The 26031-nt window shown below is 28.5% G+C and overlaps 1 protein-coding gene and 1 pseudogene across 1 annotated transcript; one reads left to right on the top strand and one right to left on the bottom strand.

Annotated features, from left to right (window-relative positions):
• The window catches only part of LOC149061615 (uncharacterized), a 587539-nt pseudogene that overhangs the window by 351660 nt on the left and 209848 nt on the right, over positions 1-26031 (top strand).
• Positions 6981-9643, bottom strand: LOC107169077 (uncharacterized). The gene is made up of 2 exons (XM_015518709.2): positions 9484-9643; positions 6981-8558 (listed from the first exon to the last, which is right to left on the bottom strand). The coding sequence occupies exons 1-2, from the start codon at positions 9496-9498 to the stop codon at positions 7578-7580; spliced, it is 996 nt and encodes a 331-aa protein (XP_015374195.1). The 5' UTR covers positions 9499-9643; the 3' UTR covers positions 6981-7577.

Here is a 26031-nt window from a genome sequence, read left to right as displayed (position 1 = left end):
ACATACTTTATGTAAATCATACAAACTATCTATTCATATAAGAATTTCTTTAGGTAATACACTAAATTAAAATAACACTATTTGGTATTATGTACAAACATTTTTATTTTATATTTGTAACAAAATATACTAAAATTTAATATAGATTTAAAATCAGTGTGACTACTCAAATGACAAATTAATTGGTTAACTTTCCTTGCATAACCAAAAATATGAATTATGGTTTTCAATGTATCTAAACTTTTATTCATGTCAAAATAATAAAATATATTGTATGAGGCAATCAGAAACTTTAAAAACTGCATTATAATTGCTTTTATTATAAAACTAACTAGGTGTTTAGGTAGATAGATAACATTAGGTTAGAACAATATGTTGACATTTTCTAAAATTATTTAATAGCTCATATTATGTATTCATTATGTACAAAATTTAGCAAATAAATGCAATGGAAAAAATGGTTAACATGTTTCAAATGACTATCAAATTACTGCTACAATACATCCTAAAACCAATTTGGATTTATAAAATAACCCTAATAATGAAAAATGTATCTTTACCATTGTTAAATAGATACCAAATGGTCTTGTTTACTATATGCAACTGTAAAGTTGGAATAATTTTAATTTTTGATAATGCGGTACACTGTACTAATTAAATGATTGATATACAATCAACTTAATTTATATAAATATGAAATTAAATAATATATTATATATTGAAATAGTGAAATCTGGTAACTTTATAATATTACTGGACACCATTTTTTTAAATCGTATATAGTTATAATTATATTGAAAACGATGGTGTAGTTAGAATTTGGCGGTTGGACTTAGGCTTTGAAGTTATAGCCTAATGAAGTTAACAACCCTTTATTTGATCACGCTTTAATTTTTCCTTATGATATACTAATGTCTAATAATTATAATGACATCTCTTGCAATTATTTTCCGGTAGACAACAAGTTCAACCTCAAAATTGAGGTCCTGCGGATCTGTTGGTTGTTGATGAAACCTCTCGTGGATGAAAATAGTCTACCTAGTGAGCAGAGGTAAGGCCAATTATTTGGGTTCTAGTAAAGGGAGAGTTGAGTGAGTAGGTATAGCCTAAAGCTTACACAACAAGCATCCTAAAATTTGATATGACCTATTAAAATCAGATGGATGCATCTCCAGTCACAAAACTTGCCAAAATCAAAAAACTTGCTACATTTTTAATTATATATTATATATAAATATTTTAATATTTAACATTTTAATAGCTATAACTATTAAAAATAATTGTTTTGAATGTCAATTATTATTTACAAGTTATTACTCAATTATTTTTCCAAGATAAATAATGAATATGAATTATGCAGCCTAATTAGGTTCGTGTTAAATTTAAATGGGTACTTAACTAAACACAAGTTATACCTACCAAATGAGCTAATTCGTAGTTATATCTAACCATAAATTGTTACTTCATTATCTTCACCTATCCGATATTCCATTTGATGAATTTCGCTATGGCAAAATTAGTAGGTAATTACTAATTAAGTAATGGAATATGTTTAAAACCTAGAATAAAATTATAATTATTCGATTGCTATTGCTTTATTCGTTTAAATGTCGTCACAATATTTTGTTTAAGACTTAAAGAGTGAATATTATACTATAACTAGGTATTACAATTTAGCGATAGTACGTCATCCGCCAATACCGTTAACGTCAAATTTCCAACAGCCATAAACTTCGGAACTAAATCCTACTGCCAAATTTTGATTTCACCACCGTCAACAGAGTATTAACTTTAGCTACCGTAATAATTATTGGTAAGTGGTAACGATTTTAGATTTACTTCGAAGCCGGACTTACAGTTACGTCATTTATAGTGTCGTTACTATGCCACTGCCCACTATGGTTACCACTGCTAATTGTATCAATTTCAAAATCAAACTTTAAAAAGTTGAGTTGTAAAGTCAGTTCTCGATATCGGTCGCCCTGATTTAAAGCGAACCTAGCGGATAGGTAACTATTAGTGGTGGGCATATTCGGATTTCAAAAATTAGAATTATTCGGATGTCACGGATTATCCGGAGTGATGAGTATCCTGATTATTCAACTCGATTTTGCTGTTCAATCGTTCAATGACTCATTTTTATATAGGTACCATAACAATATTTTAATTCCCTAACATATCATTTTCGACAAAGGTATACCAAATTTCGTACGCATTTTAAATACCAGTGATGTTTTGTAAGTCCAAAGTCACATAAAAAGATATTCGGATAATATCATATTATACTATCGTATATAGTAGGTTGTTGCCTGCAACCCCTAAAAATTCGTACTACACATCTTTGAATGTACCATCATGAAATAATACAGAACCGTGGGGGGCTAAAAAAATTTGTATAAAGTATTCTGTACTACACCTATTACTATCTAGCAAGTAGTCTTATTTATTAGTATTTAGTAGGTACCCACTTCTTGAATCCGTAGTGCACACTTTCAATTTCGGATTACAAACTTTGTGTCGGGGTTCACTAAAAAATAGGGACGGGTTGCCTGTTGGTATATAGTATATATACCACGCATCCTTTTCTTTTTATCCGTCGTATAAGGGCTGTCTTCCAAATATAATTTATAAGGTGTCGCGGCCGGAATGTTGTATATATATAATATATTATATTTAGCTCGTGTAGAACAAAAACACTTTTGAAACACTGTTTTTATTCCCGAAAATCATGATGGTGGGGCGTGGTTACTTCCTCATCTGAAACTCTCGCAACTGAGCGGCTATTAATAGTATAGCGTTGGATTATGGCTTGTTCGAAAGCACGCTATCTAAGGTTTTTGTCATGACTAGTTCAGCTCACACGGCAAGAAGGTCAATGGATATCTTGCGTGAAAACTTCCCCGAACGGCTCATCTCTCTTAGAGGTGATCTTCAGTGGCCAGCACGATCTCCAGATTTAGCCCCATGTGATTTTTTCCTGTGGGGCTACCTAAAATCGTTGGTGTACATGGATCGACCAAAGACCCTTGGTCATCTCAAAAACAATGTTCGTGCTGCTATTGCCGACATAAACACAGATATGCTGGAAAAAGTGGACAACAATTTCAAATTCCGACTATCTATCAGTGCATTGACGAGAACGGTGGCCACCTTCGAGATGTCGTTTTTAAAACCAAATAAAATAAAACTTTAAATGTATACCTCTATACACAAAACAGATAATTAAATCAACATTGCCTATAATTTTTGTGTTATGATTTTTTTTAAATAAGGAAGTAACCACACCCCACCGTGTATTTACGTATATTACCTATATAAACTTGAATTGCATGTAAAAATTACGAACATACCTAATGATGATTGCACCGATAATTATACCTCGATGATAGTTTTATTTAAGTGTTAATATAGTACCTACCTATAGAAAAATGTCACTTTCCAAACGAAGAAAGTTGGCTGACGGACTGTCTATACAATTTGCAGTGTAACCGTATAATATTATTATTATTGGTACCTGTGGAATTTATTTAGAAGATGTATCCATATCCTATACCAACTATCCTGTGGAACGTCAAAAATCTTAATCCCGTAAGTAATTATTCCATTAACTGCAGTTATTATCAATTATTTATTAATATCACGATTTAGGAAACGGGTAAAACTACGTTACGTAAATGGCTATAGATGGCTACTAAACTGCCTACCTACCTACATATATATAACAACCAACCTTTACAAGTCTATACAGTTCATATGCACTAAGTTTAAACGTTGTTATTAGTTGTTAGTAGGTAGATACTAGATATTTAGTATTATAGTAGGTATTCAACAATTTTACCATCAATTGTATTATATAATATAACCAATAGAACTTAAGGTCTACAGAAATTATGAACCTTGTAATTCGATAAAAGTGCCTATATCCAGATTAAATATTACCCATATACCAATAATATTGTATTAGGTACTATACCTACCTTTAAGTAGTAATAGTAATTATAATTATAATTAGGTACATATATAGTAATTAACCAATAGATCGTCTGACTACTGCGTCTTTGATGTGGAGGAGGTATTACCTATATATCATAAAATTATTTAGTTTGAAGTGTATTGAGGCTGGTGATCTTGGTACTACCAAATTGGTAGTGAACTGTGGACATTTTCAGCTAGCACACTTATATTATGATCTTATACTTGAATTATTTTGGAGTTCTGGTGCATTTGTCATAATTCTAAGAACTTTGTTTGGAAAATTTGGATTTTTTTTCATGTGTATAGCTGTAAATAGTTAATAAGTATAAAAAAAAACAAAAATTAAATATCTACTTATGAGTACAAATATTACTTTTATATTTTTTAATCATAATTTGCTTTCTCAATTCTTGGCATATTTTTTTTATGTGAATACCTACATAAAGACGGATATCGATATTAAAAATATAAGATTTAGGTCAGGGTTTAAGCATACGCGTAGAATAATCTGTATCATGTTTTTTGTGTTTACATCAAAAAATTGTCCAGAAAGTTATAAAATTAATCATTATAATTGCGTCTGTATTATATACTTGACTGAAGCAAATAGGAAAATGAAAGAAAGAGTAATTTTTAATATATTATAATATGTTAAATAATAAATATACAGAATGTAAAAGAAAGACATAACCAAAAAAAAAATATATAAAAATTATGCTAATTCAACGTATGACAACAATAAATTATTAATATTATGTGATAACTGATATGTAAATTAGTAAATAATTTAAGAAATTAGGTACTCATATAGGCAAATTCTTAAAAATCATATTTTTTAAAAAGTTATTACGTTCCAAATTGATTTAACCAAAAAAATATTAAATTTAAAAAATAAACTACTTGGCTTAGACAAATCTTTTAACCATCAAAATTGTTCTTATAATCAGATTCATGAAAAGGCTATTTTGAATTTATCCAAAAAAAAATTTATTAAATTAAATTTTTTATTTTCAGTACTAAAAGATAAAGATAAAAAATTATTATTATTTACCTGCTTCGAGTCAAAGCAGGTAAAAATAAATTTTTAATCCAAAAAAAGCACTAAAAATTAAAAAATCGCAAAAAAAAACGGAATAAAATTTTTAATTTGAATTCTCTATATCATGAAACATATTTTAAGCTTACTCTGATATTTTTTAAGCATCTCATAAGAAATTTACATATGCCATAAAATCTCAACCCTGTTTATTACCATTAAGTTGCATGATAGGTTAATTGACGATTCACCATAGGCGGAGATGGGGGAGGCTTAGGGGGTAATAGTACCCCTAATTTTAAAATGAGCACCCTCAAATATTGTTCGTGTTTATGTATCAAAATCTTCTTTAAAAAAAAAAAAACAAGTGAGAAAATGTATATAGCTTCTAACCCTTAGTTTTTTTTTAAATTTAAATTGAGCCTATGCGATTCACCATAATTTTTTAACTAATGAATAACGAAGGTAAACGTGATCTAAGCGTAAATTTGACATGTTACGCACCTATAGACTGAGAAAACACATATATATCTACGTCCTTTTAATATGAGTGAAATGTCCTATGTGATAAAATATAATGGTATTATCTTGTCTGATTATATTATGATGAATTGATGACATTCAAACGGTTTTAAATCCATGGATGTTCGCTTTCTTATGATAATTTGTTTTATTTTATTTATCAATAAAAATACAAATATTTTAGGATCTAAAACCATTATATAACACCATCATATATATTTGTACTATATAAAGAATTTCGTAAATTTTCATTGGTGTTTAAATTTTTAAACGAGTTATGAGCATTTTAAAATTTAGGTTTACGCATGCGTTACTGAATGTAACCAATATGTCTATTACTCACTTTGAAATAAAAATATCGATAACAACCTATGAGTAGCACAAGATGATTATCAGGTTCTCTTGTCTTTAAGTTTGACATTATATGACCTTTCGATTGGTCAATTCGCTTTAACATTAAAACTAACGAAACTGTATTTTCTCAGTAAACTGATGAACATAATATAAACTTTAATTTTTCATACTTTTTTAAGGTGAAGATGCAAATTGGATGTCATCTTAAGTGCATCATCTTATATATTTGGTGTGGTGTTATATTTTTTAATAATTATTGTTAATATAATAATGTAGTGTTATACGCATTCATAGATTGTCGGATTTAGAGTTTTATGAAGCAAACTTATAAACATTTATTGTAAACAAGTTATTTTTATGTGTGGTATTTATTTTTATGAAAAACTTTGAATAGTCTCAACAAGTTATTATATACTAAATTTATATTTAAATTAACTATATATATACTCACATTTCTAAAATTATTTATATTATACATATATAATATATTGTAAAATATATTTGTATATCATGTGTTAGCACTTAGCAGTTTTTACCTTATTCCTTGATAAATGTTCGCATAAATTAAACATTTCATTCCTATAAAGCAGACTTTAAAATTAATAATGTAATTTAAAATTTCCCAACTAAGTTTAGTGTGGTATATATATGGCGTGTATGTCTATTTAGAATAAAACACCTTTTAATAAATCCACATCTGCATCAATAATATAATATTAAGCAGATAATACCTATATATAACCATCATATATCCACAATGGATTGCCTTATACTAATTACGAATTTTAGTATGATATAAATAATATCAAATGTTTTTTTGAGAAACAAAAAAGGACCATAACTCACAAGATGGCTCACGTGACTGGATATATATTGTACGAATGAATTATGTGTGTAATTTGTGTAAATATATATTAAAATTATGTCTATACATCCATTTCGCAGCACATCATATTGGTTAAACATGTTTAACATAAATCTACTCGTATAGGTTATAGGTAGGTAACCATATAATATTACCTATGAATAATAACCAATAACTAATAACGATTTATATATATATATATATCGTCAATAAACACAAACAGCTATATTATTGTATTACATTTTGTTTTTGAGTTTTATTGAGATAAATTGAAAATGTTTGCTTTTGTATACTGCACGTGGTGTGCATCTACATCCGCGAAACACTTAATATAACGTATATAATAATAACAAAAATAAAATGATAATAATAGTAATAATAATAACGATGACGATGATGATGAAAATATTAGCTGTAAATAATAATATAATGAGTGTAATAAAATATAATATATTGGATACGATCGACCGTGCTGAACCATAATACCTATATGTCACACATACCTATACGCACACGGTATACTATCATACGAAGTTATAGGTATATGTGAAAATATATAAGACGTTATCCAGCCGGTTCGCGCAATATATAATATATTATGTTATATTTATGTACACGTCAGTATAATATTGTAATAATAATAATAATAATATTGAATAACGACCGGAAGCAGCTGTTTCGGCTCCACGGTGCAGACAGTGTTACAGTTGTACTGCATTAGACGGTGACGGTTGCTGGTGGGTGAGACGAGTGAGATTTTCTGGATGGGTTTCGGATTCAGCGCGGTTGCATATTGTAATAAAGCGTTTTCGGACGCGATACATTTTATTTCTTGTAATCGCCATGACCGTGTCCGTAGGACGAACCGGACAGCGAAGATCCACCGTAAGAGGACAGGGATGACGAGAGTCCGTGAGACAATCCGTATGAAGATCCGTACGACGGAGCGGAGTATCCGTATGAAGATCCGTATGACGGAGCGGAGTATCCGTATGAAGATCCGTACGACGGAGCGGAGTATCCGTAGGAAGATCCGTATGACGGAGCGGAGTATCCGTAGGAAGAGCCGTATGACGGAGCGGACAGTCCGTATGATGATCCGTAGGACGGAGCGGAGTATCCAAGAGATCCGAACGATGAAGCGCCAGAGTATCCTAGAGATCCGTACGATGAAACGGCAGAGTAAGACGGTGCGATGACGGGAGTCGGGACGGAGACTGGCACGTGTTGTTGGATTTCTACTGGGTACGGTTGTGGGACGGAGTATGGCACGGCGCGGCTGACTGGGTATGGGACTGGGTGTGGTACGCTGACTGGTACGCTGCGTGGCACATCAACGGGGTATGGGCGGTCGACGGTCACTGGGACTGGGTGTGGTACGCTGACCGGGACGGCTCTTGGCACGGACACTGGCACGGGATGGGGCACGGACACTGGCACGTGACGGGTGACTGGCACGGCGTACGGTTGTGGCACGGAGACGGAAACCACCTGATCGGACTGGCTCACTTTGACTGGTACTGCGTTGGACGCGTAACCCGAACCGTAGCCGGAAGACAGACCGTAACCGGAGGCGTAGCCGGAAGACAGACCGTAGCCGGAACCGTAGCCGGAGGACAGGCCGTAGCCGGAACCGTAGCCGGAAGACAGACCGGAACCGGAACCGTAGCCGGAAGATAGTCCGGAGTACGCCGACGGGAGACCGTACGACAGATCGGCGCTACGTTTGGCAGCGGTCTTGGTGTCAGTGTTCTTGACTGTGTCGGCTACGCAGAGCCCGATCAATGCCAGACCGACGATACATGCCTGAAAAAAGTAAAATCGTTTCTATAGACGACTGGTTGTCTACCATATTATGATGGTCAAACGGATGTGTTTGACGATGATGAGTTCAAACTATATAATGTTTAGGTAGACATGTATTTATGCTATGTTGTCTGAACAAAATTGATAGAAAATAATAACATATGATAAACAAAATTAAGCGCCCATCAGGATTTTCTATATAGTTTGAAGTTTTGCATACCGTCTCCTTGCAAAAAAAGACGGCAGTTCATTCGCACAGAGTTTTAAAGTCATAGATATATATGATGGGGGGAGGGGTACATAAAGTGCATGTTACCGGTATACTGTTTTCAAAAAATAAATAAAAAATAACGATAAAATACTTGATAGAGCGTTGGAGTCGGGTCTGCTATTTACTATGGGAAAAAATGTGTCTAGTTATGTTGCAAAGTGGTCGTACCACAGGCAATACGAATAATAATAATAATAAAATAATTTTAGCGATAAAAAAACGATTAACAAGTAAAACGATTAAGCCTATTTAACGATATTCAGATTTTGATCAATTATTTTTCATTTGAATAAAGAGGAAAACTTTACTTGGGTTGCATAGAACTCCGATTTTTAAATTAACTTCAAATAATAATGTTAGAAAAATACTCAAAAATTTGTGCTAAATTTAGACGTTCATTACAACTTTTGAAAATAGAGTTTTTTGAATCGGAGTTTACGGCTATCCGTATAAAGTTTTCACATTTCAAATAAAATAGAAAGACGTCAAAATCCGATTATCTCACGAGGCTTAAGAGGTTTCCCCAGTGAGAATTGCCATCAGCTCCGAAACACATCGTGACCCGACGAAGAAGCAATCGAACGGGCCAATCATGTTACCCCTCTGTATTAGGTATATTTAATATGATAATACAATGATGAGTTTCGATCTTACCTTGAATTGAGCCATGGCGGTAGTGCAGTTTCAGACGAGATGTACAATTTGTGTTTTGTATTGGAGACTGCGATGAATCGTTGGAGTGAACTGATGCCAAACGGTTAGCCGGCCCTGGTTTATATACTGCTCGATTGTTCCCCGAAATTCGAAGTCTGAGTGCAATTTTCGTTTTTGCCCCTCCTGCCGTCTGATGGTAGTGACACTTTCTCCGCATCGAAAATCGGTCAGAATCGCGTGTTTATCATCATAAGCATACAGGATTACCTAAACCTTCATAAAAATGTTTATAGTATACGACGTTATTGCGAAACTCGTGCGACGGCTTTTTTGGGACCAGTTTTTTTTCCCCGTCCGCAAAGAAGACGTCGTCGTGTCGTATTAGAGATGCGCGCGGTGGCGGTCTTCATATCGCCGCCATCCCTCGAGACGCGCGTTAAGCAATACTTTATACTAATAATAATAATTATTATTATTATTATTATTATGTTGTGATAGTCTTGATTCTCAGTTTTCCAATTTTTTTTGTTTTATTATTTTTTTTATTATTATTATTATTATTATGCCGTTTCGAAGTCACCACGGTCACCGAGATCGACTGCTAACACATTCCTTTCGAAAACTATGCAGCAGCGTCTGTGTCAAATAGTATTTTTCAAACAATAGTCGAAGTTAAGCCAACCACATAATATCTCATTATGCTGTCGTTATAGGGTTCGGATTTGTATTAAATATAAACGTAATACATCGTACCTATAGAAAATAAAATGTGAAATCTCTTATACAGAGTAATTTTTATTCTTTTTCATAAGTAAAATAACAATTCAATCTGTTCGTTTCAATTTTAATTTTAAATCATTACTTAAATCAATAGACTCAGAAACAAAAAATCATGTTACTTATAAATCGCAGTAAAACAGAATGTTCAATTTGAAATACAAAAGTTTGTGTTGCTACAAGACAACAAATAACATTTTTCAATTATGCTAAAATTCATAATTTTTATAAATATATATTTTTAACTTAATAATTCAAATGAAATGACTTTTAAACTATCATTCCATATTTATATTTTATCTTTAAAAAATTAATGATCATATATCAAGCAATTATTCATAAGTACTTATACTATTGCATATTAATGTTCTCTATTATTTTATAATATTTCATCAACAACATTCATATTGAAAAAATATAGGTGTAATAATAAATTATACATCGACATTCGAAAGTCTCAACAATAATTGTGTCTGACATTTGTGGATACCATTTTATAATACATTTACGGCCGTGTTGTTATGTTATATATATATACATTATATATTAATCACTAACCAGGTATTAAATTTTTCATAAAATATAAAAATAATTAAATTTTTATAACTAAGTGTTGCGTTAATAAACATAAATTTTCAAATATAAAATGTATAAACAAAAACGGTATTATTTTAATTTTTAATCCCTGGAAAATAAAATGCTAATATCACTATAATTTGACTTAATTTTTCTTGCCAAAATAACACTAAAAATTTCTTTAAGTCTCTATGATTATTTTAGTATTAATTTATTATATTTTGTTATATTCATAGGTAGAAAATATTTTATTTTTTATTTTTTTGATACGTAGGTATATTTATATTATAATAAATAAGTTATTTTTAAGGTTTCTGAGTACTAAGTAGGTAAGCAATATTAATTCTTAAGGTTATACAAGGTAATTCAAATGATGAAGGTACTCGCTTGTTGAACTTAACGCAAGATAACGTTAATTATTATTTTGAGAGATTTGTGATCAGTAGCCAAATTTAATATGCATTTCTTGTGGATTTATCGTTTTTCTTCAGTTTTTTTGCCATATTATTGAAACCAAAATAAAGTATGAGCCTAAAAATGTATTCCTAAAATTTAAAATATTTTATAACTCAAGTACACTTTATAAGCACTTTAAACTTTAAGCTAAATTTCATATCCATAATTTGTTGATTTTTTTAAAAAGTTTAAAAATAAAATAACATATTTTTTTTTATTCAAAATAATATGATCGTCTTAGAATTGGAAATAAATATAAGATATCTGACATACCTATTCTTTGATTTTATTATATTAATTTAGCTAAAACAATATGATCCACTTAACCTGTTAAACAAATTATGCTATATTTTTGTTTAATAATTAAAATAATTATTCTTGATCTCTCGGTGGTCCTGTGATATCCAATCGTAATAAAATATACTGTACTGTTCTTGACTTAGTCATGTACGCAGGTAATACGTATTTATAATTTATATTAATATGATGATTGTAAAATGTTTACGCCAACTCAAGAAAAGTCTAGAAATATAGTTTTGAAGAAGGAATTATGCCAACTTCTAAGTTTTTTATTTGAGTTAATTATTACTTATTATTATTATTTAATGAATATAAAAAATATGCATTATAAAAATTGTTATGAAATAATACCTAGGTCCTAGGTGCATATACAATAATAGACTTAATATAGTACTAAAGTGTACAGGAAGATACAGTTGTATTGGAGGTAAAATTTAAATACTAATTTGATGTATTATGTATAAGTGTAGGTCATATGTCCAAGTTGTTACAAATTCAAACTTCAATTACAATAAGACATAATATAATAGAATTATTGCTAACATATTAATTTTGTTGTTTTGCATTTTCACAAGTAGAATAGCTTTGAATTGTATTTGTAAAATTACGATACGTCTACTTATTAAATTCTTTAGTGGAGTACCTACGAAGATTGTTGGTTTTTTTGTGCCAAAAATTCGTTCCAAATTTTTTTCATTGCCTTGTAATTAATCGACTGAAAATTAAATACTAGTGGTACTTTTAGCGAGTTATTTTATAGTTTTCGCAGTCATAACAACAACAAAAAAGAAGCTCATTCTAAAAATGCTAAAACCTGTGAAATGTGTAAGCACCACACAGTTCTAACAAAATATTGACCATTTTTAGTTTAATCGAGCTCATAGTGGTGTAATGATGAATGCAAGGTTTATAATTATAAGTTGGATAGATAGGTTCCCACTAGATTTTTGCTTAAATTGTAGATATACCTCTATAGATACTGTAAACATATTAAATATGTAAAATATATATAAATAGCGATATTATGTCGTTACACTAACAGTAATCACCTACATAATTATTATAATAATTTTGAATTTTTATGTTAATGAATCAATTAATTATTTATTAATTTATTATAATGATGATGTTTTATTTCTCGCATATTATATTTTTGAATGAATAAATTAAACATTTTTTTTTTTCGATAAAATATTGTATCGTGCTTAGTAGGTATGGTCACTACAGATGAGTCGTTATAACTAAATTATAGGTAGATATTATGAAGAAATATTATAAATCATCATTCGAAATTTAGAAGTAGCGCTAGTGTATGTAAACAGTTTATTACAGAACATTTTTAATTCATCTATAGGTCTTATTTTGTACCAGTAGGTATAATAAATAATAATTGGTATTATTTTCAATTTTTACTATTTTATTGTGTCTAATAAAACATAATATTTTGAATGTTTAATGCACGCATTGGTGTATAGAACTCGTCGTATTTTTTACATGAATATATCAATAATATTTATTACTTGACGCTTCTATATTACGCGAACTTATCATAATATGTTTTTGTGTGCATAAGAATTATATAAATACTCGTACAACACTTTAAGTGCGTAGACGTATTTTTCCCGAAAAAAGATAATTCTACTAGGGCGGAAGTAGTTGGTAGACGGTAATAGGTACACATAAGGTATACTTATTGGATCGTTAGATAACAAGTATTAGCTCGGGGAATTATCGTGATCGTAGTCCGGTTTTATTGTCAAGTAAATATTCAGAGTGGATTTGACATTTCGGAGTAGTATTGCAGGTGGTCGCTGTGACAAGAAAGTTTAAAACGCTATCAGTATTTAATATTTATGAAATGCACACAAATGAGTATAGGTATAATATAATAGTATATTATTATGTGTCATAGTCTATCTAATAATAATACACATAATATTATATCGTAATTCATAATGTTTCATTATGTTATACAACACATCGGTTGTGAAGATCTCTCTTATATAGTCATTATATATTACCGTAGATAACCTAACCTATATAATACCGATGCGAAAAAAATTGAAAATGTTTAAGTCGTTTTCGCATATTTATATTATATTGATTATATTATACTATTATTATTATGTATTTTTAGTATTTATATATAGTAAGTAGGTACCTATACACAGTAGCGTGCGTAGGATTTTAGTTCGGTTAAGGTTTTACATGAGTAAATAATTTAAATAATTTGCTGAACATTTTTTGTATTATTAGTTACCTATAACAAATTATAATTTATATCTATTAAAAATTACCAACAATTTATGGACTCTGTGTATTGAAATGATGGTAAATAAGATTTTTTTGTAAAATGAAAAAATTTCAGGGGGTGTCAGAATCCTAGAACCCTACCTCTGCGTACGCCACTGCCTACACAATTTATTTATTATATTTGAATGTAGGTTTATGAGTTCTTATGGTAACTGATGAGATAGCTAGTGCACGTCAGTTATTATTTATTTTAGAAAACATGAGATGTCATTATTATCGCAATGCTGTTTGAAAAAAAAAAATATACTGTAAAAAATATTGACCTTATATATTGTTATATAATAATCTATAATAAAAAAAAAAAAAAAAATGTCGCTTGAAACTACCTACGTTCATAATACGAATTCGATTGAAATACCTACTTTAGATTCGTTCAATGGCAGTAATTCCAGTTTTAAGCATATTACCTAATTTATCGCATTTTATACACCGTATACGATTAAATATTTAATATGTTTGTGTAGGTACATACACGTTCACACAACGTTGAAGATTATTACTGTTATTCTAATTAAAAGAATATCAATTTTATAGTGTATAACTAATTTATTTAAATGATTAGAAACTATTCGTGAGCATGTTTACATCCGAGTATCGATAATAATATCATATTATATATTGTACATTACTCGCAAAAATGTGTATGTATAATATGATCAAATTTAATCATTTTAGAATTTTGATTTTAGAAAAAAAAAAGTGACCTAAATAAAAAATGTAATACATTTGAAATTAAAAAAATCACCTAACTACCGCGTTCCTGGAATGTTCATTTGCACTTTAAAAAATAGTGTATATCAATTATCAATATTATCTAGTTAACTATAATATCATAATCTATACAAATTTTTTATCATAAGTAAGTACCTAACATAATATCTAATGAGAAAGATTATAAGTATAACGTAGGTACTAAAAATCATTTTACGACGGTATGAAATAATCGTTACAGTCAGAACATTAACTTATAATTTTGGAATTGGCCCACATACGGGAGTGCCAGCGAGTGCTTAGCACCCCAAAATTATTTCGAGCTAAAAATATTGTTTGAAGTATAATATTTTGCGTTTATAAGAATGAATTGTTTATTTCATTTTAGAATGCACTCAAATTAACTCAACTTTATGTTTAGTATGTATTACTGGAATACTGAAAAAGCTTTTGTTTTCGTATACCGTTTTATCGGTATGATGGTTAGGTCTAACTACTAAAATTATTTAGTTTGATATTATAGAAATTTTCAACCATCTATTTTTGGTAATAATACCTGCTATGAATCAAAGATGGGCGATTCATTAGTTTTTCTCAATACTCGTATTGTGTACTTGAGTCAGTGACAATAGTATAAGTACTGATATTAAATTATTTTATTTTATCATTCTTTCCACTTTTCTACATAAATTCCTACAATTTATTACTGCGGTATAGTACTATTTAAGTAAATGTAATATTATACATTTGAATTTTGTATACTCACATAATAATATTACCTGTTTTAAATAATCATGTGCCTAACCTAAATTATGTAAAAAAAAATAAAACAATAATTATAAAAGTAGTGAAAATTTAGACCATCCTGATTACATCCCTCGTTCATCGAAAAATATAAATAGTCACTGTTATAATCGGTTATAGAACAGTATTAGACAAAAAAAATTCTTTATTGAAAATCAGATTCATTAATTCGATACCTATTTTGAATTTACCTAGTACTTTATAACTGTGTTTGAATTGATATGCATAACCGTATAGGTGGTGTGGAGAGAGCAAAGCCTCCCCTCTCACGGGTAACTTTGGGGTAAAACATTTTAGCACTCCCGAGTTTAAGACTGAATGTGCGCCTTTATATTTTGACACTAAGATTATTAATTGGTACCAATAATCTATTATGTTTACATATCATTTTAATGTATATAATAGACAGTTGACTAAGATGTTTAAGAAAATATTATTTCGAAATTTATGTAGGTAGTACAAAGAGTAAAATAAATGCAAATCGTCGATAAAACGATTTCTATATGTACGATTTAATGCCATAACAAGAACAACTACGTGAATTCGTAAGAAATAAAGTGGTTTTTACATTAAACTTAAAATCTTAAACTAAAAACATTTTTTTTTAATTTGTATCATAATTTCGTAAGAGATGGTTTTGAAGAAAACAACTTTACCATCACTTGCATAATTTTACAAACTAGTTACTATATTATCCTTGTACAGATTATACGTATTTAACGCTGTATAAGTTATGTTTGAAGTTTGTTAAAATCATGTATAAGGCAAGTCTGTTAAGTAAAAAAAAAAAATATTTAAATTTTAAATTCGAACGAATTTAATTCTGGGCAATATCGAAGATGCCGACTAATAAATTTAATTTAGTAGGTGGTTAATGCAAGGTATGGCCTCATTACTTTATTTTTATTTTTTTTCATTACTTTATAAGTAGTTATAAATATCATCTTATATAAATTTTTAATTCGATGAGATGGAATATTCTTTTTTATTCGATCACGGAAACCTGTCTTAGACAGAAATTTGAATTGATCTCATACGATTCCGTCTAAGACAGGTTTACTATAGGTATACAGTATATAGGTAGCATGTACCTTCTTAAATTTACTTAAATCTACATTATTGCACACAGAATGAAGTGAAAAAAATCTTGTTATTTCATTTTTAATTCTGAAATTTGTGTTCGATTTATTTGAGCTTATCCATGATTCGAAATTTATTTTATAAATTGATATTGATTAATGAGAAATTATAATCCTCGACTGAACTTTTAAGTAATTCATAATGTATAATATACATAATAAATTAATAAGTATCATATGTTGTATGTATAAATACATATTATTATAACCGTTATTATAATGAATATCGTTGTGATCTGATGAACGCTGCAGAGAAAGAGGTTTTGATCAGGTTTCCCTAAATCACTACTTTTTGAGAAACAAAAAAACATCACATTTCTATTTTTACTGAAATAGATTTCTAATCATTTGTAAATAATTTATTATAATAAAAAAACTCCTTTTTTAAAATATCTTTTAGTTTCTATTGAAAACTACATAGGATTTACTTTGTTTTCTACGAAAAAAATATAATGATCGAAAAATGTCCAAATAGACTTATTAACTCTATTCAGCCTATTCAAACAACCAAACATGATCACAGGCATATTTTTGAATTGTGTCATAGATTTTCCTGAGAGTAAGTTTTTGGGGAATTGTTTACATGGAATCAGTTTTTCCACTAAATAGAATAAAACCATAAAAATTAGTTTTGGGTTGATCTACGTAAATTCGCAGTTCTGGCCAAATGCGTAAACACGTATTTAATATAAATATGATATAATATAACATTATAAGATAAAATATTTTATTATTTCTTATGTAATAAACTAAATGGGACTCCCTAAGGCATACATGTTAACAAAATAATATTAATAGATTAACACATTCATGATGTATAGATTACGTAAAGAAATAGCATGTCATTATAATTGAAGTTAATTGAAGTATTTTCCAAAGACATTTAAATAATATTACATATTAAATGCCTTTCGTTTACTAGATATTAAATTATGTTTAAACTACTTTAATAATCGTATCTTTTAAAAGGGAATTTTTCACACTTAATGTTTGTGCATTGTAAGGTTAGATCGATGTTAGAGGTACCTATTATATAGTAGAAATTTGTACCTAACTTATTATTATCTTGTGAACTCTTTCATCTAGCACAGTCATTGGCTTATCAAGCAGATGACATTACTCCAAATTTCAACCGAATAGGTGTAAGAACCATATTTTAATTTTTTCTAATGCTACGGCATACTTGTATAGGACATATAGGTATCTATTAAACGTATTGTTTGGTTAATTTTTTTATTTTTACTAGATACAAGAATAAAAGATACTTTAACGACATATAACGTATAATAACGAATAACGATACCTGCATATAGAACTGTAATGTGTAACCCTAGTTCTAAGAACTGTATTATATTATGCGTATATGGTAATAACTATAAAATAACATTTTTAAAACATCCAAATGCTGAATATCCATTGTTTGCATACCATTGGTACACTATAGATTTTTCATTCAATCTTGAGTTGTACAACCACATAACGATGAAAAAATTACAGTGCAATGTGACATTCAATTTATTTTTCATAATAATATGCAAACTGTCCATGGTCAACACTTTCTAAATCAAACACAAATTATACATTTGGCAAGAGCACCTGCTGATAATATTCAAATTTGTATCAACAGTATTGTGTATGATGAATAATAAACCGTCCACGTGTCACTGAAAGAAGCTCCTCGATGTCATTTTACTATTATAAAATTCGTTATTTTCTATTTATGTAAAAATTTTTATTGACGTAGTAATTGTACTTCGTCTGTATATTTGATAAAACTGAAAAAATATATGGAAACAGTGATAGACGTTTAGTAATGACGAGAAAAAGAAACACATATAAATGTTATTGAGCTTCTTTGTAGAAATGTATATATTTCTAAAACTTGTGTGTCACGTTATTTTTGTATGATCTTAATGAATATAAACTGCTGCAGGTATTCATAACAAAATTCAAATAAAAGTATTTTACTGGAAAAAAATATAAGTAATTCAGTTGGGTCATATTGATACAATCTGAACGGTTTGAGTGCGATACATACATTTAAGAGGATGTCGTGCCCGAATGTGTTGTCTCCATCTTACACACATATGACATATTATATAATTTTCTTTGATAGAGAAGAATGGAAACAATATGTTGTTGCGGCGATGGGCCTTGAAGGCCTGTAAAAGCCCAGGAAGAAGAACGAAGAATATAATTTTCTTTCACTAATTTCAATAGTGCGCTGTTAGTTTTGATATTAGAATGAATTGACCTCCTATCAAACTTTTAGGCGAGAACATTATCTGTGCATATTTTCTTTTTGTTTTTTTACGATTCTTTAATTAATGTTTAAGTGAATTATGTTTTCAAATATTAATACTTTAATACTCGTATAACTTACCTACTTAATATCTAAAATATCGTAAAAATTTAATAAGAAAAAACAAATAATGTTCTTACCTAAAAGTTTGACGATAAATCAATTCATTTTAAAATCAAAACTTGCAGCATGCTATTGAAACTGATCAGTGAAAATGTTCCATGTCGTACGTGTGTAACACGGAGACAACACATGCGTGTACTATGTCCCCTTAAAGTTTAAACTTAATAAATGTATATGTATTCAATTTGTTTAAAGGTTCAGGCAATACAACATTATTAGGTAGGTAATCATATTAATATTATTTTTATAAATAATAAACTTCATATTTTAAAAACTTATAAAAACCTTGAAATTGCAATATGGCCATAGTGAGATGTATAATATATTGCCTCTATATGTATAATGTATAGATGAAAAAACTATATATATAGTTTTTTCAATCAATTTAGCCAGAACCTAAAGTTTTACTTCAAAGAACCAAAATATCAGTAATATTTTATTTGACCCTATATATAAAAGAAGATCAATTGAAAAGTTTGTGAACCAGTAATGGAATATAAAAGCTATAATAGTACATATATATATATATATATATATATATATGATATACGTGGTCAGAAAATATGAACAACGCACTACTATCAAAGTATCAAATACTCAGCAAATAAAAATATGAAAAAATGATTGTATTTCATATTTTTAAAACTCTGGGATTGGTGCAAACGTCATCGTATTATAAATAAAGAACAATTCTTTTCACAAGTGTATAACTTTTTACACAACTGAAATTGTATGTAACAAAGTTTAGGGTTAATTAAATTAATATAATTTATCGAAACATTTAACATAGATTAACTATAAAAGTATCAATCTGTAATCGAATTACAAAATAGTCTATAGACATTTTAATTACACGATTTAATTACACCTACAATAAGTTTTCGGGATTCATTGCCACTTGAACGAAACTAGTTATGAAATCACCAATTTCAAATGTGGAAGTGTCAAAGAAACTCCATGCAGATGCAAGTATGCAACTGATACGATGTAAGAAGGACGTTAAGGAATAAGTCTGAATCCTTAACATACCATGGTTTATCGATCTAATTGCGCAATTAGTGTTTTTAAAACCTAAGTATTAATTTTAGATTCTGAACGAAATGAGGAAATGCATTGATTTTACAATCACGTAATTGTTTTTTTACTTTTTTACTTATTTATTTTCTTGAATCTGTCATCACGTTTTCGAGTAGAAATAATGCTTCGATTTTTGACTTCAGTCCCTCTTTGAACAGGAAAATTTATCTAGTTGGCACTTTGGGAAATTAAAAGTAAAACATTTCCAATAGTTTTCAAATGCGTCATGACAAACCATAAAAAAGTAACGAAAAAACGGTAATTTTTACGCATAATCAGTTTTCAACAAAATTAATTTTTTTTTTGGTGTAACTCAAAAACGAACCATTATAAATACTTGAATTTTTCACAAAATGTTTATATTAGCGTTATCTATTTACGATTAAATTTTCAAAATATTTAAATTTTTTTAAGCTATTTTTGATTTTTCTAAATACCTACATGCATATAATATTATAATACATTAATATCTAATATTTTGCCTAAATATTGCCTATACAGAACTCCTTATAAACGAGTCGTATACAAAAACATAATCATCATGTTATTCGATTATTTAAATCGTTATACAATATAATAAGCTAGTTAATGAAAATTATTTTACTATTTAAAATATATATTATTGACTATGCAAAAACATAAGACATTCACGTTTTTGCAGTATCTTTTGATTCAGTACATAATATATAATATAATTGTGTATATTTTAGCAGGTTGAAATGAAAATATCGCTATGGTGGTTGGGTCATTATAGATAGTATGATGGAGTGTGAAGAAAACTCAACTTACTATGACCTAAGCTAAGTCTAATAATAATATTATGAATATTTAGTATATACATCGTCGGCTCTCTTTGCGTAACGACTGACGTCCATCGTGATCGGTAAGCGGACAACTCTGGAGCGATTGGCAGTGAAACGGTTGGCGGCCAACCGTTACATGGCGCTGTCCACGTCCGTGGCCGCATATGACGATAACCACTAACACGCCGCTTTAGTACGCATCGGTGGCAAAGTATTACGCAGAAATGTGGCCGCCTGTCCTCAAATCGAAGCCTGTCGCGGCCGGCCGTCAGTGACAAATGCGGCCACCGCTCATCGCTCCGATGTTGGCCACGGAAAAGACTCAAGCGGACGAGACAGAAGGACGCTTTGTCCTCCAGCAGCGTCAGCGGCGTCGTCGTCCTCGAGAGTGCAACCAGGCGGAGCAGCGGTCCTCACGCAGGAAGTCCACAAGTTGCGAATTTTATTTTCGAATTTTCAAATTTTATGTAAGATCGTGGGAGAATAAAAAACATCGATGCAGGTGAGCCCCTTAATATCTGAGGTTAAAACGTTGATTGAATTAATATCCCACTTGAAATTGCCGTGCTTTGCGGACGCACCCTCGCACAGTCAAATGTGCTTTAAGTCAGCCATGTATGTTTTTTTAATCTATAAAAAGTGTTTAAATATTTTGAGTTAAAATAAAAAGACTGAATTGTGATACCAATACTATACATGTAAGCTGTAAGCAGTTGAGGTCTTTAATGAAACGGACGTAAAACAATAAACGTATTTCATCATACCTTCACTCAGAAAAATATATCATATATTTAATGAAAAACGTATATTATTTTAATGAAAATCGGGTATGATTTCGAGCCTATGATATTAATTCATTATAATAAACATTAATGTTTCATAAAATCAATGATTTATAACTTTATTAAATTAAATCCAAATTGCATTAATATGATTTCCATTTTACTAGAATTTTGGAATTGATACAGTCAAATTAATGATACCTTTTTTTTGTATTTAAAAATATGATACCTTGATTAGAAGATTTATTACTTTAAATTAATGAATTTGTAGCAATGAAATAATTCTACTAATTTTCTTCTTTATAAGGTATAGACATTAAATTAAAGGAATATTATTGTTAAAAACCAATAAATTATTTATCCATTTTAAGATAAATTTCCTTTAAAATCAGTAAATAGTTGTATCATATTAACGAAATTGAAATTATCTATGTCTTCAAATTAAAGAAAAAAGTGTTCAAATTGATAACAGTTTTATTACTAAAACTATGCAAATTTTCATTTATTATGAAAAAAATATTTAAAACCAAAATGAATAATTATGTTATTTATTAAACAATAGACAGCATTATAATAATATAAATAGTATAACAGGATAAAAGTGATAAAACATAATATGTTTATTATATACAATAGCAATAGAAATAAACTATAAATAAAATAATATAATTTTCAAAAATCCATTAGTTTCACTTAAAATATTTTATAAAATTACAGCTAAAAAGAATAGTTAATCTTTATACAATAGCAATATTAATGATAATGATTTTCTATAGTTTAACAGTCATTCAAATTACAAATTTAATTTATATAATTACATAATAGTACTTCTAAAAATAATTTTTCAATCTAATAACTGTTTCATTTGAAGGTAATTCATACAAATGAATTGGAGGACCTATAAATTCCTTAATACTTTTTAAAGCATACGTTTTTGGTAAACATTGTTTAATGACATAACTTGTTAAATGTTTTTTGTATGAATCTATTTTTAAATTTTGACACAGAAAAAAAATATCATCATTTAAACATAAAATTTCTTTTACTTTATAAGCTAACACAGTGTGATGATTTTCCGAAAAAGTTGTAAGGATATGATTGGCTTTGTAAATGGTATGGCAATAAGAAATTGAATTATAACAATTATAGTAATTTAGTAGAAGCAAATCATTTTGTGGAAATAACATTTTAATTGTAGAAAAATATTTAGAAAAAGAAACTGGAGATTCTGTACTTAAAGGAAACCATTTTTTTATTTTAAAATTTAACATTAATTCAGCAAAATTGAGTGAACACTTTTTAATAATTGATAAAGAAAGAGGAATATTAACTCTGGAAGTTATATTTTTACAATAAGATTTAAGTTGTTTGTGTTTTGATTCAAAACGGTAAGACCATAGTAACTTTAAAGGTCCAGATTTCCTTATAATATTACAATAGTGAGTTAATAAATGATGCTTGGGTTTCAATGTGTCATTAAATAATTGTATGTATTTACTGTTATGATATGCTATACATTCATTTAATTTTGCTAGATTTGAATCATTAAACTTAGGTAATAACAACAAGTCAACTAATTCTATGAAATTAATTAAAAATAACCAATATTTATCACTTTCTGGAACTAAATCTCCAATCAATAGAGGGAAGAAATGTAAAAATGTCTGCATTTCTCTAGAACTCATATTTATTTTCAACTTATCTGATTTAACAAACTTTAAAGGAGGAGACATATTGCCTATTTCAGAATCACCATAATTGAAACCTTTTTTTCTGATATTTAAAGTTTCTAAAGTAAAATATTTTAATCTAATAAAATTATTTATTAAATGACACATATTATAATTAGCAACTCCTTCAAAAATATCGTGCATAATATCAACAGAAAAATTGTCTACAACGTGAAAAGAATTTATTGAATTAAATATTGAATTTTCAGAAATCCCAGTTTGCTTTAAATCATTTTGTGCAACATTTTCATAATAGTTAACTTTATTTCGAAGTGAATTATTATCTTCAGTAGCCATTGTTTGAGTTTTTTTTTTATTATTTACACAAAAACGACAAAAGTGAATAGATGAAAATGATCTTGAAAATCCTAAAACTGAATTAATACCAAGATTATCACCAACAACTAATCCCAAAATAAACTTGATGTTGAAGGTTTTTTTTGGTAAATTAATTTTTATACCAATAATTTCCAATTCATTTATCTCTTCAATTAACTTAAAAAATGCCTTATCGTTACCAATACTTTTGACATCTTTGGTGTTAAAAAGAGCAGCAACAAATATTGAACTTAAACTATACCTTAAACAATCTGGAGCTGAGGGAAAAGAATAATAAACACCTAATACAGAAGAAGCATGCGATCCAAGAGGATTATTAATCTCAAAATCGTCGAAATATAAAAAATATGGTATTAAAATTGAATCTTCTTTATTTTTTAATAATATTTTGTCTTTCCATAGTTGGCAATTAATAAAATTAGTAAAATCAGTTTCTGAATTTAAAGAATTATGGTTCTCAACAAATAAATCTAACACACCTGGTGCTTCAAAATATTTCCTAAATTGAAATTTAAGAGGAAGGATTACAGCTTTGGTTTTGTTTTCATCAACAGTGTTTACATTATGCAAAACAACATTTCCTATAGTATTATCCAAAGTTATAACATTAGGTTTCTCATAGTAATCATTATTCTGCAAATTATTTAAAAATTTATATTCTGTATCAATACCTTCAAATGGATTATCACAAAAATTAACTATTGATTGAAATGCATTTTTAGTTTCTTTATCTAATGTATTATTATGGATTATTATATTGTTAATTTCTTTAGAAATCGAAGATGTGATTATTTTTGTTATATTATTTTGAAGTTCTGATGCATCCTTTCTGGATAAATTGAATTTACTATAATATAGGATAGAAAATTGTAAGGCAGACATTTTTAATGAATTTAAATCTATATTGTAATTATTAATAACATCAGTAGACAATACATTAGTTGTGTTTAAAATCTCATCTTTTAAATTATTAGACAAATATGTATTATTTGGTAAGGAATTATCTTTATTTATTTCTAAAGATGGGACAATATCTATGGGTGTATGTTTAAATTCTTTTTTAACATGCTTGGAAAATGACCTAAATGATGAAAAAGTTTGAGTGCAATGAGTAATACCACATTTATAAATACTTGAAGATGTCAAGGAATGATATAATTTTAAATGGGATATATATGGATCTAAATTTGAAAATTTGTTCTTACAAATAAAACAGGTTAAATACATAGTAATTTAATAACTTTGAAAAAATATTATTTAAGATCAGAAATTAGTAGTTCGAGCGATGGATTTTTAACATCAGTATCATGTTCTATGTCATACATATACCTTTGAAAAAATGTCCACACTAATATACATTGCATAGAGTATTGTAAATTAAAAGTGTGAAAAATTTTAAAACATATATCAACTGCTTTTACAATATTAGAAAACTTATAGAATGTATCAAGATAATAAACAAAATATTCTTTAGTTGCCTCAACACCACTTATTCCCACAACACAAATTAATGGCTGCAAAGATTGTCTATTTGTGTAGCAATTATCAATTTCAATTTGTATTTGAGAATGAAGATCATTCATACATGCAACTTGAAGCAAAAATGTTTTACGGCCATCAGCAATAGAAGTCTTCACAATTCTTTTCTTATTACTAATTTTGTCTATGTGACATGTTTTGGATGTTGGAACCAATAATGAGTTCATTAAATCAAATATGATTACATTCCTTATATCTGTAATTTAAATATTATGCAATAACTAAAAAATAATAACAAATACAAACTCATTTAGCTTCAATATTTAATACCTTGATTAGCATCACAAATATTTTCTAATTGTTCCAATAAATCTCTGCTGTTTGCATCTTTTATTTTACTTTTCATTAATGGTATAATTTTTTCCACAAAACAGTCCCATTTATTAAACAGCAATCCACCTTTTCCTGGATGTAAATATTCAAAATCAATATCAATCTGAAATAAAAATTTAAAAACATTCATAAACCCGTATTTAAATATAAATTATTAAATTCATTCTTTAGGTAAACATTGTATTTTATACCAAACAATTATAGGTCATACGGTATAAGACCATATATTATTATAAAAATTTGTTTATTATAATATATTTACCAACTGATGTCCAAAAGATTGTTTATACATTGGCCAATTTTCAAGAATATCAACAATAGTAGTACTGTTCAAAGCAAGAAATTGTTTACGAAAATTAGCAGTTTCTTTCCACTTAAGTAAAATGTCATCTAAAGGTTCTACATTAAACTGAAGCCATTTTTGGATGCTTTTAATTGTATTCA

Source organism: Diuraphis noxia, unplaced genomic scaffold (assembly GCF_037042655.1).
Source record: "Diuraphis noxia isolate RWA-SAM2 unplaced genomic scaffold, SU_Dnox_SAM2 contig0001, whole genome shotgun sequence".
Classification (NCBI taxonomy): Eukaryota; Metazoa; Arthropoda; class Insecta; order Hemiptera; family Aphididae; genus Diuraphis; species Diuraphis noxia.
Note: the sequence above shows the minus strand (reverse complement) of the source record. Positions and strands in the feature narration are given on the sequence as shown.